Raw genomic sequence first — 16,964 nt, 5'->3', positions numbered from 1 at the left:
CTAACCCCTGAAACAGTAGAACCGGAGATTATTTTCCCCAACAGAAAACGTCTCAATTCATTCATATTAGAGACCACGGCAGATTTATTGAAATAATTAGTAAACGACACCTTTAAAGGAAAAATTACACCAATACCTGTTTTTGGGTTTGCTTTTATTTTCGGACAAAAGCTTTACTTATTTGTCCTCGGGGTTCAACAGAAACCTGACAGGTCTCACAGCTGCTAATCTGAAACAGGTTTCCTTTTACTACAAGCGACTGAAGGAGAAGAAAATGCCAACACACGCGGATGTGCCTTCCAGTCTTGGAAAGCTGCCCAACAGTGATGAGATCCACCAAAGTGTCTATATATGGCTCTGCTCGAACTCCAGCGTCTACGAGTTAAAAATGCGTTACTATAATTCAGAAGACAATAGCATAACAAAGTTATATCGAGCGAGTGGCAAAAATGACTTATTTAACCTGAGAATCCAGCTCTAAAGATAACAGCAGCAGTAAACTGTGGTTGGTGTGGTTGCACAGGTATCGTACTTTTATTTTCCAGCCGGTACGCAATAAATTTTCATTGCCTTGCACGATTCTGCCACCTTGATGGTCCTGTGTGTTTCCTGGTTCATCTTTGATTGTGTCATGCCCGTTAAAATGTACTTTTATGACTTCCTTATCATTGTTGCACAAATGTCTCTTCTAGCTTAACTCTCTCTTTCACATGCTTTTCCTCTCTCGCTGCATCTCTCCTCTTCTCTCTGTCCCTCTCCTCGCTCCCACATACCTCCCACACAAGTAAGGCATGCTTTATGTGTTGCTGCACGTTTGCCTCTTGCACACACACACACACACACACATCAGGTTTCCTTAAAGTACAGATAAGGAACTATGAAGAGTAGCAGACAAGAACATAAATAAATGACACGTTTGACGTTTCTTCAAGTGGGGAAGTCCGTACTTAATCTTTAAAAGTGCTTTCTACTTGCAGCAGAAGCCTCTGACTTTCATCTTTGTCTTGTTAAAACGACAAAAATAAAAAAAAATGAATGGAAATATGCAAAGAGCAGCACAAACACTATTCAAATCCGTCAGCCGGACTTATTTAAACAAATGACTTGTGTATCGTCTGGGCGAGCTGGAGGTTGAAGGAAGTCATTCGAAAAATTCAAAAACTCAACAGAAAAGCAACATTTTCAAAGTCAGTTTATAAAAAAGTGAAACGATCAAGTTGTGCTTCAATGCAAAGCAAGATGGCCGTCTTGGATACACACGAAAAGCTGCCGTCCGCACACCAACACACACACTTCACACCCAAACAAACCTGAAGCTTGTCTATGAACTGCGTAGAAATAGTCCGTGTGTGAGGCGGGGAAAGTCTTCTGCCGATCTCTTTTCTTCCACGCACACTGTCCCTATCTCTCCGACACACACAAACACACGACTTTGGTACTTGATATGAATAAATAAACTAAAGTGAGAGTTGTGGTGAACTAACTTGGGTAGAGGGCTCAGGGCAGCTTAACTCTGGAGCATCTAGAAAATGCAACGGGCGCAAACAAGGTGCTTTTAAAACTAGTTTAGACAGGATCTCTGTGTTCTTACACGCATGGCTTGATTTACCTGCCACACCTGAATGATATATTTCCCTACACGAGCTACGTTTACACTGCTAATTGGTAAAATCGTCACAAATGTTACACATCTTTGTTTTTTTTAATCTCCGCAGAATCGTTGAAGAGCAAAACGTGGAAGTAGTTATGAGGGTTTTTTTTAAAGGTGTCTTCGTTGCATACCTCAAAAATGACAAACGCTCTCACACAAACACACACACGCCCACTTATCTCAAGAAGCAATACTCTCTCTAGGAGAGAAACGCTTTTCGGCTTTCGGATCTAAATAAAATCCCCATAAACGTCATTTGTGACGCCCCGTTTACTCACAGGTTTAATGTGATCGGTAACAACTTTAAACAAGCAGCATGCCCAATAAATGCTGGAACCGAGACTTATCCTGTTTTTAGTTTGCACATGTCCTGTTTGGCGAAACAATGCTTTCGGTACTACACTCATTCCTACGAGGGGGCGGGGCTTGTGTGGTTACATGATCCGTAGAACCACAACTTCTTTAAAAAAAAGCTAGAATGATACCAAAATTAAACATTTGATGCTTTGCAGGCACTAACAGTTCATTTAAGGTCAAAGGTCAGACATTCTAGACATTCCATCAATTACAGAAGGTCATCCAGGACCCAAAGCAGCAGAGTAGGCGGTGGTCACTAACCTAGGGGTAAAGTTGGACGCAGAGCTCAGATTTGAACGGAATCATGAGATCTTGCTTCTTTCATCTACGCCGTATAGCAAAAATTAAACCATTTCTGTCACGTAGTCATTTGGAAACTGTGATCCGTGCCTTTGTTAGCTGCAGGCTGGATTATTGCAGCTCGCTATATGCGGGGCTTAGGCAAGCTCCAGTAGCACGCCTCCAGGCGGTTCAGAACTCGGCTGCTCGGTTGTTAACATCTACCAGGAGGTCTGAACATATTACACCAGTCCTACGTGCCTTGCATTGGCTCTCTGTCTCCTATCGCATCAGGTTTAAGATCATCCTGGTTGTGTTTAAGGCGTTAAACTCAGGGGCACCTAGATACCTTTCTGACATCATCCACCGACATGTCCCGGTGCCTTCCCTTAGGTCAGCTGACCAGAGACTACTAACCGTGCCCAGGCACAGCCTGAAGTCTCGTGGGAGTCGTGCCTTTTGGGCGCTCGGACCAAGTCTTTGGAATGAGCTGCCAGCCGACGTAAAGCAGGCCAAATCACTGGAGACCTTTAAAAGCCGACTAGAAACACATCTGTTCTCGTTGGCGTTTGGACACTGAAGTTGGGATTGCGTGGGCAGCATCACTTTGAATGTGTCTGGATCTGATTCTGGAAACAGGACTGATATGGATTGCAAACTTGTACTCTGGATTTCTTGTTGTATTTTAAATGGTTATATGTCTGTTTTATTGTGATTTGTTATTGGTGTACAGCGCTTTGTTTGTCCGTTTTGGGCATGTGAAAGCGCTTTATAAATAAAGTAGATTTGATTTGATTTGATTTGAGAGTAACCCCAGACCATCACACTACCTCCACCATGTTTGACTATTGGTTCTGAAATAACTGCTAGTTCTTTACAGCGGGCCACAATGTTGGCTTTTTGAGATCTTTTAGCATTGTTGCTGTTGTCAGACCACTTCTATTGAAGTGCTTTCCTAATTCTGCAGGCCTGGAGTTAATTGGGCTTGTGCTTAGCTAGTGAAAGCAAGCTGGTAAAGCAATATTCAGTTTTGATATAATAAAATGACACAATTGTACATTTCTAACCATATTTACCACACCTGGTGAGCGTTTGTACTCCCAGCTGAGAATGCAGTGTGAGGATAATCTTTTTTCTCCAGCTGAGCAAATTAAACCTTTAGATTTCGAATCTACTCACTGCTTTCTGTTGAGAACTGAGAAGTCCGGGGTTGAGAAGATGCTCTCCTTTCTCTGTATCACTGGAAATATCCTCCTCCGACTCCTCCCAAGAAGAGGAGAAGCCAGCTGAGGAGGTGGAAGAGGAGGACAGCTTCCTCAAAGACCGAATGGAGCTCGGAGCAGGACTGGAGCTGCGGCTGGGAGAGCTGGACCGTCCCTGTTCTGATCCAGAACCATCAGTAGTTTGAGATGGGCTCTCCAAGCCATGGTCAGTTACTATGACAGCAGGGATGGAGGGAGGCAAGGAGGAAGAGTGGTTAGAGGTGTCTGGCAGACATGGGGAGCTCTCACTCTCCTGTTCCTGAGGTAAAGCAGTGGTCTCAGGGGTCCTGTCCGTGTTTCCGTCTGCCTGAAGCAGCTCTTTAGGACACGATGGTTCCTCGTTCTCCTCCATTGGTTCTCTCTCTGTCCGTTCTCGTTCATCTACCACCACTCGTCTGTTTCCTACCTCCTCTTTGTCTTTGTCTCCCTCCGGTTGTTTCTGTTCTTTTACTTTCTCATCTCTTTCGGCACCTTTTTCTGACGACTTAGTTGAACTTTGAGCGAACAGTCGGTCGGTCAACAGAGTTTGTGTTCTGGTCTCTAAAAGGAAGCCATTTTGACCAGTCAGTGTCTCGTTATCTATGATGGGTTTAGTGGTGCTGCCATCCTCTTCTCCTTCACATCCTCGCTGTTCTTTCCTTGGTTGCTCGCTTATTCTTTCTTCCACCTCTTTGCCATTTTGGACAACAAAAGAAAGTTTAGTCTCTTGTAGATCGGTCATTAGGTGTTCATGATCTGTGTTTCCTTGGTTGAGGTGGGACGAGGTTGGGCTACTTGCTCGACGGGAGGACCACGGGCAGCGCTGGAACTCACTGTTGGGTACTTGGGGCCGACTCCCGGAAATGTGGGCCTCAAACATACCCACCTTCCCCCTGACCTGAAGAAAACCAGAAAACAGGTCTAATTACAAATCAGTTTGGTCTAACTGTGGAAAAAGTTTACTTTGATGTTTTTTTCTTTTGGGGTTATTTATCATTTCACAGGTGGTCTAGTTCCACAACTGAGGTGAAGTTGACATGAAAAGAAAAAAATACACCCCTGGCCTGCATCTTCTGTAATCTGACATTAAACCTCTGGGGTCCAGGGTGTAATTTGCCGTTTTTGACTAATTTAGAGTTTTCCTTTGTATTTCCAAAATAAAAGCCGTAACCACTGCCTTATATGGTATCAATCTTTTCAGCACAACCTGGACTTTATGAATTCATACTTATTTTTTTACATTTGGACATAAAGGGGTTGCATATTAGACATTAAATCGCTCAAAAACATAAAATCCGAATTGGAAAAAAGTTGTTTATTTTACTGTGAAACCAACAAACATTTATGACAAACGTTTTTTATAATTTATAATGGTAATCTAGACTGTACATTTATAAAAAATATGAATAAATATAGTAAATAACAAATGTTTAAAAAAAATTATTAGCCCTCTGGGGTCCAGGGTGTAAATCACCGTTTTTGACTCCTTTTGGTTTTTCTTTTGTTTTTTCTAATAAAAACAACAAATATTGCCTTAAGGGGTATCATTTTTTCAGGACAACCTGGACTATCTGTATTTATACTTATTTTATTAATTTGGCAATAAGGTACATGCATTTTGGAGTGGGGAGTGGCTCTGTCTCACGCCGAGATCTGACAGCTGCGTGGGCCGCCCGCTCCTCTTGTTGGATCTCCGAGGAGCTGCATCTCTGCCTTCATCCTCCACCTCATCATGACCCAACTCTTCTATGAAGAAGGATGGATCTGCCACATCGTCATCAACATCCTCGCTATTTGTCTCAGACTCCGGCTGCGAGTCTCCGTCCACTTCCTCTGCTTCCAGTTCAAAAAACAGCCGTACTATCTGAACTGCCTGGTGGACATTTATCCTTCTCTCATCCTTTATTAAAGCCTAATAAAAGCCTACTAAACTGCAGAGACAATATATCTGTCCGGATCGCTCCAAAATATGACGTTTACCATCAATATCTGTCTAATTGTTTGTTGTTACTCCGTTCGCGCCACTCCTTTCCCCGCCAAGCGGCTCCTTTTTGCGCACATCTCGTTACTCGTGCGGCCTTCCTCTCTCTCTCAGCTACATAATGATGCTTTTTATCAGCTGAATGTGTGAGACTTCCACCAACAGCAAAAGGATCTCATGTTTTTGTGGGGTTTTTATGTTCCCAAGCACGTTCCCTCTCACGGATTACTAAACTGCTGTTTTGACAAGTTGTCAGGTTGTCTAAAAATAGGTCGTTTTTTTAGTTTAGTATAACTCCGCTTTTACGTTGCCTATTAACAACATTTAAAAACTGGGGTGGAGTTTATAATCTCCTTTTTAAAGCTGAACTGAAACCGAAGCTCGGGGAGGCGGAGTCTTGCTGCTACAGCGTCCCAAATCAGACCTGTTCAGAAGACGCGGATACGCGTCCATGGACCCCGGAGGGTTAAACAAACTGTTTTAAAACATGATCTAAGAGCAAACATTTTTATTTTTCTCGTGCAACAAGCTGCAATTTTCATGTACGATGCATAAAAAAAGTCTACCTTCTTTCTGACAGAAACAAAAAATAAAAGTAGGCGAGTTTTAAATATCACCCGGCCTCCTCCTAGCTGGTTTGGGCAGCATGTGTTTTAACTTACGCGTCCACCTAAACCTGTGTTGCTGCTTCGGCAGCATGCTAAGGCTAAACTTCTGCCCAACATCTCAAACGTCCGACGCTGTCTCGTGTTTTCTTTACTGGGTATAAAAGGGTTGAAGGAGTAAGAACTCACCTCGACGTTCTGCAGCTCCCTGTGGATCTGCAGCATCTGTGCCTGTCGTCTTTTCTCCTCTCGCCTTTCCCCTCCCCTTGTCTCTCCTCCCGTCTCCTCCTGCCCGTCTCCCTCCCCTCGCTCTTCACCGCTCAGGCGTCGTATTCGCTGGCCCACATTTACACCTAGGCGCTCCGGGCTTCGCGGGGACGGGGAGCGAGGACGAGCGGTGGCGTTGGGAGGGAGCAGAGTTGGAGCAGGGAAGACGAACGCTTGGCCCGGAGATCGGGGACTTGTCTGAGAAGACAAACAGTGTTGGAGCATAAATCGTTTATTTGTATGGATAAAGAGCTGATTTATACAAGTTAGGAGATAAGCTTCAGGTTTTTAGAGTCATTTTGTACAATTAGAAGACCTTATTTATGTTAGATTTGAGTATATTATATATATTATATTACTATATTTTTAAATGTCCTACATAAAATTCATAAATCATAGCATTCCATCCATTATGCATCTACAATTAGGGATGCAACGATACCCCTTTTTCCAAACCGATACGATACCGATACTTGGATCTGCGTACTCGTCGATACCGATTACCGATGCCGATACTTCTACCACACAAAAAAATGCAATGACTTGAATACAGATTTTATTTTCTTCTCTGCTTTCAACAGGAAGAGACTGTGAGGTAGATAAAAAGTAAAATATATGAATAGAAATCATCACAAAACTAAAATATTAGGTGAACAGTAATGAAAAAGTTACAGTGAAGCCATTTTCAAGCAGCTGCATTGGTATCGGTTCCTGGTATCGGTTAACGTTTACCGATACTGGAATCGGTATCAGAATTGGTCACCGATACGACACTGGTACCAGCAACAGTATCGGTATCGGTCAACGCTCACAGGTATCGATATCGGTATCAGTTAACGGTTACAGATATCGATATTGGTATCGGTACCGGCTAACGTTTACAGATATCGATACTGGGATCGCTATCAGATACTGGTTTCGGTATCTGTGCCGATACCAGTATCGTATCGGTTAACGTTCACAGATATCGATACTGGTATCGGTATTGGTGCATCCCTATCTATAATCCCAAGTTCAAGCAAGTATTTTAGTAATACTGAACTTTATTTCAATTTTAAATCCCTACAAATATGAAAATACAAACAAAACACATTATTTGTATTTGTTTCTATAATTTTTCCCTGTTTTGTACCTTTCTTTAGGCCACTATGGCCCTAAAAGGAAAACACAAAATCAAAGTAAGGCCTGAAACAGTAGTTCAAGCAGCAGAAACATCAGAGGTGTTTACAGAGTTCTTGTCAGGCTGGATGTGGTTCCTTGGATACCTTGGGACTTGTTGGGCTGTAGAGACTTCCTCCCAGTAAAGGACAGTAGGTGCTCCGATCCGGGACTGGCAGCACAGGTCGGGCAACTGGACTGGATTTGGTTCGAGAGGCGGTACTGGAGGATCCGGGCTGGAACTGGTTACTGCTGCAGAGAGGAGAGCAACCATTCTTTAACTAGCTGATTACACATTAGCTATCATCTAACTTCACTGACACGTCAAATGTCACACCTTAAAAAAGGTCACCACTAAGATTTAGAATAAATCTAAGAGTGCAGTTCTTGTTTAGCAACTTTTAAACCTTCAGATACAATCAAAATGAAAATTTCAGTTTGGGAACATGAATTAGTCTTTAATGCATTGGGGATGTAACCCGATCTGACCAGTCTGGTCTAAAAGCATAGAAAAACATCTAAAATAAGACTTTTTCCTGTTAAAACACAGGCAGCCTTGTACCTGTTCATGACTCCGAGGCTGTTCAAGTTCAAGGCAGAGGCTGCCATCCCCACGGCCGGGCAAGGGGCTTCATGTGCTGGGTACACATCTGACAATGTTCCCTGATGCTGCGGGGAGATGTGCCAAACACCTTTCAGCGTTTCCTGTTTCCAAGCAGCAGCTCCTCACTGTGAGAAGATTTGAACCCACCACTGAAAGCAAAATAGAAAAAGGCCACAAGAGTTTATTTATTATAAAACACAAAAGTACTGAAACCAGGTAAACAGTAAAAAAAATTTAAAAAAGAAAATTTTCTAAATAAACATCTTTTATGGAAATGTATGAAGGCCAGATTTTTTTTTATTTTATTTAATGAGCTGTTCTGTGTCACACATGAAAGGGATTTTAGTATCTACCTTTGCTGATAAAGACAATAAACCCCATGACTTTATTCAAGAAGGGAACAGATAAATAGAAAAATCCTGATGTGATGAAAACTGCAACTGAAATCCAAAGTATTATTCTTTTGTTTGGAAGAATTTAAAAACAAGGAAACTGATGAGGAGAGGAAGAATGCATATATTACCACTGACTTCCATTAAATTTAACTTTTTATATTCTCTTCAAAATAAAAGTAAAGAAATCGTTTTTTCATTAGCAGAAACTTTTTAAGCTCTAGTCTACGTCTGTCTCAATTTTTTATTTTGTTTGCCGTCGGGGAGTATGAGACACAAGATTGTGGTTACCACGGTCACCTTGATGAGCTACCAGCAGCAGCATTAACATTTCTTTTAATCTTGCTTATATTTCCACGTCTTAACACAGTGTGTGCATTAAAGCAAAGGGATTTTGTCTAGACAGCTTCAAAGTTGGTGATGTTATTTTGGGCAGTCACTGCTTTGGCTCTCTTCAGGTTATCTAGTTACAACTTATTTTATTTTATTCAAACTTTAACTTGTTTCAGAAACAATCAGTTTTCCATCTGAGCTGTGAAACTATTCTCCATCACGAGGAGCATTCTAGTCGGAAACTAAAACCTTGTCTTCTTGCACACGAACCAATCCCCAACAAGAGATGAGCTGCAAAGATGGTCACACACGGCCTCCATTCATAACACAACTTCAGCTCTGTCGATTGCTACGCTCACATGTTGAATAACAGGTTGTGGTTTCATGTCCTGCAATGAAAAATGCTATGCAAATGAACTCCACTGTGCAACACAAGTGGATGGCTTGTAGCGCAGAGGTCAGCGGTTCGACTTCCAAATGGAATAATTTAAAGTTGTTGTTTTGACTCAGTTGCAGTCAGAAGCGAACTTTGATTCAAATGTTAGAACACCCAAAACATCACACCCACGGTTCCAGAAGATGATTCTTAGTTAAAGGGACTTTACGGACTTTTGAATTTTTATGCTCGCGATCGCCCCCTCAGGCCAAAAGTGTAACGGCAGCTTCAATAGTAGGCTCGTGCACGAGGCGCGCATGCTGTACGTGCACACTCCTTAACGAAAATAACAGCTGAGACAGTCCCGTGTGTGTGTGTGTGTGTGTGTGTGTGTGTGTGTGTGTGTGTGTGTGTGTGTGTGTGTGTGTGTGTGTGTGTGTGTGTGTGTGTGTGTGTGTGTGTGTGTGTGTGTGTGTGGCCCGGAGGACAGAGGACAGGAGAACGTGCAGCTAATTAATTAAATAATGTGGTTCTGTACCTTTCTCTTCAGCACAGCCGACAAAGGTTTATGATGGGTCTGTCCTCCTGCATGCTCAGATCATTCCCTTCCCTTACTTGAAAAATTGTTCCAAAATGAAAGTTGAACCCACATCTTTTTTATCTGTGAATTCAATGCCGTTCGGCGAGTCTCAAATAAAAATTTGGGCATCTTACTGTAAAAAAATATATCATTAATGTAAAAAAGAAACTCTAAATCAACTATGTTCACGTCCAGAATCAAACCCAGGTCCTCTGCATGAGAGTCAGACATCTTTCTAGGTGAGCTACACTCTAGTAACATTCACAGTATCTGTAACGTTTATATCCTTGATGACAGCTGAAACAACGTCAAACCAAAGAACGGTTCGGAGTGAAAATGGCTATTTTGTTGCTAATTTGCAGGAAATATCTAGAAGAAAGTTCTACAGAAAGTAGCTAAGGGTCCTCAGAAATGTAGCTAGCTTTGTCACTAGGCGTTAGGAACAGCGACAAAGTGGCACTGCCTCTCTCTCTGCTGCTAAAGCTACGGATAGCAAATGCTACGGGCGATGCCTGAGCGTGAACGCGCATGAAGCAGCCTGCTCGACCCGAGCATCTCTCTTTTTCTGTGATTTTACAGAAAAACAGGCAATCACAGTAAAAATGCCAGGGCTCATTCTACAGGACCAGGGCATTGCAGGAGAATGTATGAAGAAGACATTTATCATTTCTATACATGTTTTGGCTGTCACACTTCCATAATGCCCCTTTAAGTGAAATCGGTCCTGCTGTGCAGAGCTGCAAATGATCACAGGCTTTTTTGTGGCAGCCCATTTTAAAAAAAAAATAAACTAATCAGAACTCAAGCACAACGTTGCTTGTTTTTGTTTTCCTCTTTAGCACAAAAAAAGTGTTCTCAAAGCTGAAATGGAATGGACTGTGATGCTAAAGCCAAGCCTTTCTTCCTAGAAATCGCATACTTTTCCAATCTTTTCCAGTTCACTTCCTGGGCCTACATGCCAGTATCCCTGTCCAACAGCCAGACTCGGCCTTGGTGTGCTTTCTGATTCCAGATAACAGAAAGCATTCAGGTGGTGAACCACGGGGGTAAACATGGGATTTCCTTATTGGGGAGTGACGCAGTTGGTTAGAAACAGAAAATAAACTTAGCAGCCTCGTCTCTCGGGTGGCTTCTTTCTGCTCACGCCGCATTATTGTTTCTGCTCTCTTGTTTGATGGATCAGAAAGTTTCTGTGAAAGTAACTAAAAAAGACGATGAAAGAGGGGAAGGAGACAGACAATCTGGACTGGAAAGAAAGGTGTGCAGAGGCTATTTTGGCTTAGCTGTCTGTTAGAAGCCTTTCATGCAGAAGCAGCGGATTTGCTCTCTGTCAAACAGAGAGTTTGTGATGAGGCGCTACCGGCCACTGGGAACCATGTTCACACAGGGGAGCTGACAGTTCTGACCCTTTTTGCACTTTAGGAAACAGCTTCATTGTCTAAGTGGTGCAATGGCTCAAATTTGTTAAAAAAGCAGAGAAGAGCTGCTATGGGAGCCTAGATGTCCAAATAGTCCAAACAAAACAGATTTTTTTAAAAGCACTGATGCGTTTAAGGTCTCATTCACTCAGAAACTGAATTCATTTTACGGCCAGGACCAAGCAGCGCGCATCTTGGCAAGAAGAAGCGAACCATTAGCATTAGCTACACCAAATCATGAACGGGATCTTTAAAATAATATGTAAAAATATCACTGGCCGCCAGTCACTGCCACAAAGCGTGCAGGGGTTGTATTGAGAATAATAAAATAACACCAGAGGTGTGTTTTGCCCTCATTCTGCCACTTGTACCTGCATTGACTTTTTAAAACACTGCAGGATGCTTGAGTTTGGTCTTCAGAAAGGGTTTTCAAAAAGCAAGATTTATTAATAGTTGGTGTTTAATACATTTTTTGGAGCCTAAATCTGGACAAAAATTTGTTTACTTAACATGTCTCCCATTAATATTATGCTAATCCCATTCAGATCCAAGCAGGGATTCATATTCTATTAGCAGAATCTCCTAAAAAGCATTCGTTGCTAGAGAAGAATGATCCTTGTATGACAGATCAATCCTTGAAGCTATTAACAAATGTTCTGCCTTCTGGAAACCATTAAAACCTGCAAAGCTTGTTTTTGTGTTGCCTTCGGTGCACTTCAGAGCGGCGCGTACGCTTCCTATTTAATCAGATTGAGTGGGACTGCGTCCAATTCCAAACCAGCCGCTTGCCTACACAAGTGGGCAACAAAAACCTCCACATGTATGCAGAAACAAAACTAAACAACATCTTATAAAGAAGATCAAAAGGGACACAGATAGTGAATGCCAGGAAAATGTTAATTACAACAAATAATCTATTGGTAACATGCTAGACTTTCAGTTTTTTGTTGCATCACTTTCAAACGTGACTCAGAATTAATCTTATGACGTACTATACATGAATTTATAAGTTAATTCTTAATATTTTATGTAAATCACACAGACATAATTTACATGTTTCCTAATAAAGATCTTTGCTTAACCATAAACATATAAATATAATGAAAATTTAAAACAATTTAAACTATAACAGATTTCATCCCTCATTTGTAACAGATGGAACGCTTGGAGCTCATCGTCTCACCTGAAGATCTAAGAAAAAGGTTTATGAGGAGGTGAGAGCGATCTGTCGGCATAATTATCACTTAAGTCGGTCTACAGAATCAGCAGTTAGTTTCGTGAGTAATCGTTTTTTGAAACATTTTGAGGCGTCATCACATTATTAAGATGTACTTTTAAAATAAATTCGAATAAGTCCAAAGTTTTGCACAGTTATTGGAAAGAAATATGGAGTCAAAGTCAATTTGTGCTTCAAAAATGGGGCATTTGGGGTAAATATGGGGTATATATTTCAATATAATAGTCAACTGGTTAGTGCTTTAATTTATTTATAAACTAGATTAGATGAACTGACAGGCGTGTTTACTAATTCTGAGGGATTTTTAATGAGTATTTGGATTAAATGATCCTCTAAATGACAAAATAATGCATGCCCCATGTACAGTTTGATCAAATGACAATAAGACAGATCATAGTTATAATCCAGGGGGAAAACCCAAACACCTACAGTTTAAAGGGTATATTTGTCTCATACTCAATGAAGAAATACTTTGCATAATAAACTCTTTTAAAATTATACTCTCATAGTTTGACTCCTACTATGATTTTAGGAATGTTTTGGCCTAACATCTTAACAGGATTAGCTCCAGGAGCGACGCTGTAAGGTGTAATAAACAATAGACAGTAAATATGTGGGTGCTGGCCCGGTTTTGACTCACCTCAGCCCCGTCCCGTCCTCTTGCACTGGACCCAACCCGGTTCTTTGTGTCTGATGGGTGTCAGTCGTCGCGCGGCTCGTGCCCCATCTTTTTGTTTACTTGTGCGGTTTTTCTAAGTTTCACGCAGCAGGCTGCCTCCCCTTTCTGCTTATTTTCAAATGATTTCAGTCCCCATTCTCTCCTCAGCTAGCATAAGCGTGCTACTTCGGTAAACTTCCGTGCCCGTTCAGCGGTCAGCTCCCTCAGCTCTCCCCGGCCACGAGCAGCTTTCCTGGGGGGTAGAGATGTCTGATGTCACGCGCTGTTCGACACCTCTCTGAGTAGTGAGGCTTTTTGTGTGTCTGCTAGTCTGAAGCCGGAAGCCTCGAACCAGCCTCTCTCTACCTCCCTCTGATGGGCTCGAAGAGAGAATTTTTTAAAAATAAATAAATAAATACAAGGCGAGCGCGCGGCTTTCCCATAACTGCGGGGATGCCCTCGCGTGCGCTCACTCGAGCGCGTGCTTAAACTAGACCCGTTTCAGCTGGGGGACTCTGTTTATGTCGGATATAGCTGCATTATAATTGCCATCCATAAGTGTGTATGCGGGTGTTATGTAACAGTAATTATCAAATAGTTTCCGTTTGGAAAACTAACTTTTTGATTACTGTTTGTTTACGGTGGCCCCATGGACGTATTCTTTTTTTGGGGGGGGGGGCATGTCCCCCCCACTTTTTCCAAACTCAAGTTTTGACCCCTGCACTTTTTACCATCCAAAAACAATATTACACTATATTAAATTGACACTGGTTGAGCTCTACGACCAAGCGGAAAGCAACTGTTTGTGTTGAAGCCGGTTTCCCATTAGAACATATTGTAAAGATACCCCCCCCCCCCCCTGTGTCCACCCACCCCCCCCACCCCCCCCACACACACACTTCTAAAGTGAAAATTACGTCCTTGGGTGGCCCAGAAGGTTAAAAACAATACAAAGTCGTGACACAACAATAAATGAACATGTTGACCATATTCTTGGCTTTGATGTTTTCTATGTATACTTTGGCTCAGTCATTTTCTGTCCAATGCTTCACAACAGTGTGCAGTCTCTGCTTTAAAATATTAAGAAAGTGTGCAGGAGGCAATAGAAGATCTAAGAAATTATCTGTTGCACACGATGGTTGCACACATGCAGTCTCTGAAATAGCCTACGTTTAAAAATGCACCGGCAATGGAACCTATCCACTTTTTTATGCAACCTTTTCTAGCTAGTAGCTCATTAGGAATCACAATGTTGATCACTATTATAATTTTTATTATCTCAAACTGTGTTATCTGTTTGGTAATTAGCATTAATTCAGCTTAAGACATTGTAATAAACTGTCTTTGGCTACTGGTGACAGAGCTTTAAAGATCCATCCAGGTTAAAAGTAACTTTAAGTTTGATTATCAGTCGTTTTAACATAATTTGAACTTATTCCATCATAGTAGTCTATTAATATGTACAAATCAAGTTCTTGTAAATCATTTTAATATGAAAGTATGCTTTTTCCTTCAGGAGTTGCCACAGCAAATCAGGCACCATTTAGTCTTATCTTCTTCATCCTCACAACTAACTTAATGTCTTTTTTCTTTGCAACCATAAATCTCCTTTTTGGTCTTTTTATCAGCTCTTTCGGTCATGTCCAAATCATCTCAGTCTGGCGTCTCTGACGTCATCTCCAAAACATCTGACATGAGCTGTCTCTCTGATGGACTAATTACTGATCCTTTGTGTTAAAACTCGTGAAGATGCATGATATTCACGAGTTTTAAACAACCGAGTAACGATTTCCATTATACAACCATTCATTTCCAGCATTGACGGAACAAACATGGTTAAAATATTAACAGAAAATTAAAATCTGTGATATTTAATAACTATATCCTCATTTAGTTGTAACTTGTATGTACCAAGGCATCATACAAATTATTTTCTTGGCCTTGGCAAAAATTCTACGTAAAGTAAATGCAAATAAATCTGAATGCATGAAATATGATGTAGTATTAGTGGTGGTTGAAGTAGGACCCAGATGCAGGTGAGCAGGAACAGGAGGCAAACTGGCAGGCAAAGAAGAGTTTAATATGAGTTATGGTCAGTAGGGTAATACAACAGGAATGCAAGAGGAGGATCTGACAAAGACAAGTACAAACAAAGGGTTTAAATGCATACGGGTAATCAGGAGGGATAACAAGGTGAGTCCAATCAACACTTAACAAGGGGAGACAGGTAAACACATCAGAGGGAGAAAGAGAAGATCCTGACAAAAAAAAAAAACCCTTACGGCTCTCGATGCCCATACCAGGATCAAACAATAAAAGGGGTGGGCCAGGAAAATCCAGGATGCTGGAGCTCCACAGATAGAAGTAACCCCAGAGACCTTACAGCAGGACCCACAGGACCAGGCAATAAGCTGAGACCTCTTGGTACGCGGCATGGCCAGAGCCACTGGACAGTGGAAGCCCAAATGAAGACTCTGGCAACAACTGGATCTCAGAGGCGAAGCTGCTGGAGATGGCTGGAGAAGAGTGTGGGCCGCAGGGAACATCGTAGGTACTCAACGGGGATCTTCAGGGACCAACGGCAGGTACTCGATGAGGGTGAGCACCAGAGGAGCAGAGAAAAGTGTCCAACCACCCGGGATCAGCTAGGGTGCGTTGGGTCCAACCCTTCAAAAAAATCTTGGTCCTACTGTTACCGTGAAAAACAAGGAGGTCATCCTGAAGGATAGTAGGAGCTCCGGTCTGGTCAGATCCTTCTTTAATAAAGTGGTGGTGATTGCAGTAGGACCCAAATGCAGGTGAACAGGAGGCAAACCAGCAGGCAAAGAACTGTTGAATAGGAATAATGGTAGGTAGGGTGATACAGCAGGAAAACATGACAAGGATCTGACAAAGACAAGCATAAACAGAGGGTTTAAAAACATGAGATAAGGAATCCGATGGGTAGGGTGACACGGGGCAGGTGAGTCTAATCAACACTTAAAGAGGGGAAAGGGGACAACACATCAGTGGGAGAAGATCCTGACATGAAAAGCTCAAAAATCTAGGCAAAGTAGAAAAAGCGCTGCATTAAAGTTTAAATCACCATTGTTGCTTGCATGCACAAATCATAATCAGGTCTTGATATGAATTAATTTGCTGATGTGAGAATAAAGCAACTCTTTTGGCAGCAGGTGTGTGTTGATATAGAAACATTACAGCGTTTAAGAAAGAGGTTTAATCAGGTGTAAGTGAGTAAGCCTGTATTCATCTGTCAAATGCCTCTCTCACTTGTTGTTGGTTAGTCATCAGATCCTCAACATGTATCCTGTTTGGTTTTCTTTGCTCTGTCGAGTCATTGTATCTGTTGGTTTAGTATGTGTTTACCCTGAAGTTCATCCTGCCTCCTTTTATAAACTTGCTGACTACCTTATGTTATATCCTGGTTTTACCTGCCTTATCCTCATCTGGGTTTATGTTTGAATGAGTTCCTACTGGATCCAGTCAATGAAGGTTGTTTGAAATTTGCAAATAAAAACACTCGTCTTTCCTGTGTACTGGATTTGAGATGTTTTTAGTTATGCAGCAGTACATTCATACTGTTTCATTCATTTTTACAAAAAAATAAAATAAAATAAAACTAACTAAAATCAATCATTTGAAAAAGAAATGAAGCTGATTTTTGTTACATGCACACATGACTGAGAAAGAGAAGCACTGACAAACTGCTGATTTGAATGTGGCTGAAGATGTGGGGTTAGTAAAATGTATTTGCCATCCACACAGAGCGATAAAGCAGCTTTGGAATGTTTCAGTGAGCAGAGTAAATGTGTCTGTATGAGTGGGCT

General features: G+C 41.7%; 1 protein-coding gene across 2 annotated transcripts in view; it reads right to left on the bottom strand.

The window, feature by feature from the left end:
• coq8aa (coenzyme Q8A, genome duplicate a) overlaps positions 1 to 13,338 on the bottom strand; it is a 63,275-nt gene extending 49,937 nt beyond the window's left edge. Inside the window, exons 1-5 of one of the 2 annotated variants that reach the window (XM_070545304.1) lie at positions 13,120 to 13,338; positions 8,102 to 8,292; positions 7,647 to 7,791; positions 6,304 to 6,579; positions 3,467 to 4,426 (exon numbers count right to left, since the gene is read on the bottom strand). In XM_070545304.1, the coding sequence (XP_070401405.1) occupies positions 3,467 to 4,426; positions 6,304 to 6,579; positions 7,647 to 7,791; positions 8,102 to 8,148 (1,428 nt within the window). In that variant the 5' untranslated portion in view covers positions 8,149 to 8,292; positions 13,120 to 13,338. The remainder of the gene's footprint in view (positions 1 to 3,466; positions 4,427 to 6,303; positions 6,580 to 7,646; positions 7,792 to 8,101; positions 8,293 to 13,119) is intronic. The other variant, XM_070545311.1, reaches the window with a different exon arrangement.
• Between the last annotated feature and the right edge of the window lie 3,626 nt (positions 13,339 to 16,964).

This window comes from Nothobranchius furzeri, chromosome 2, assembly GCF_043380555.1.
Source record: "Nothobranchius furzeri strain GRZ-AD chromosome 2, NfurGRZ-RIMD1, whole genome shotgun sequence".
In the NCBI taxonomy this organism is placed as follows: domain Eukaryota; kingdom Metazoa; phylum Chordata; class Actinopteri; order Cyprinodontiformes; family Nothobranchiidae; genus Nothobranchius; species Nothobranchius furzeri.
Note: the sequence above shows the minus strand (reverse complement) of the source record. Positions and strands in the feature narration are given on the sequence as shown.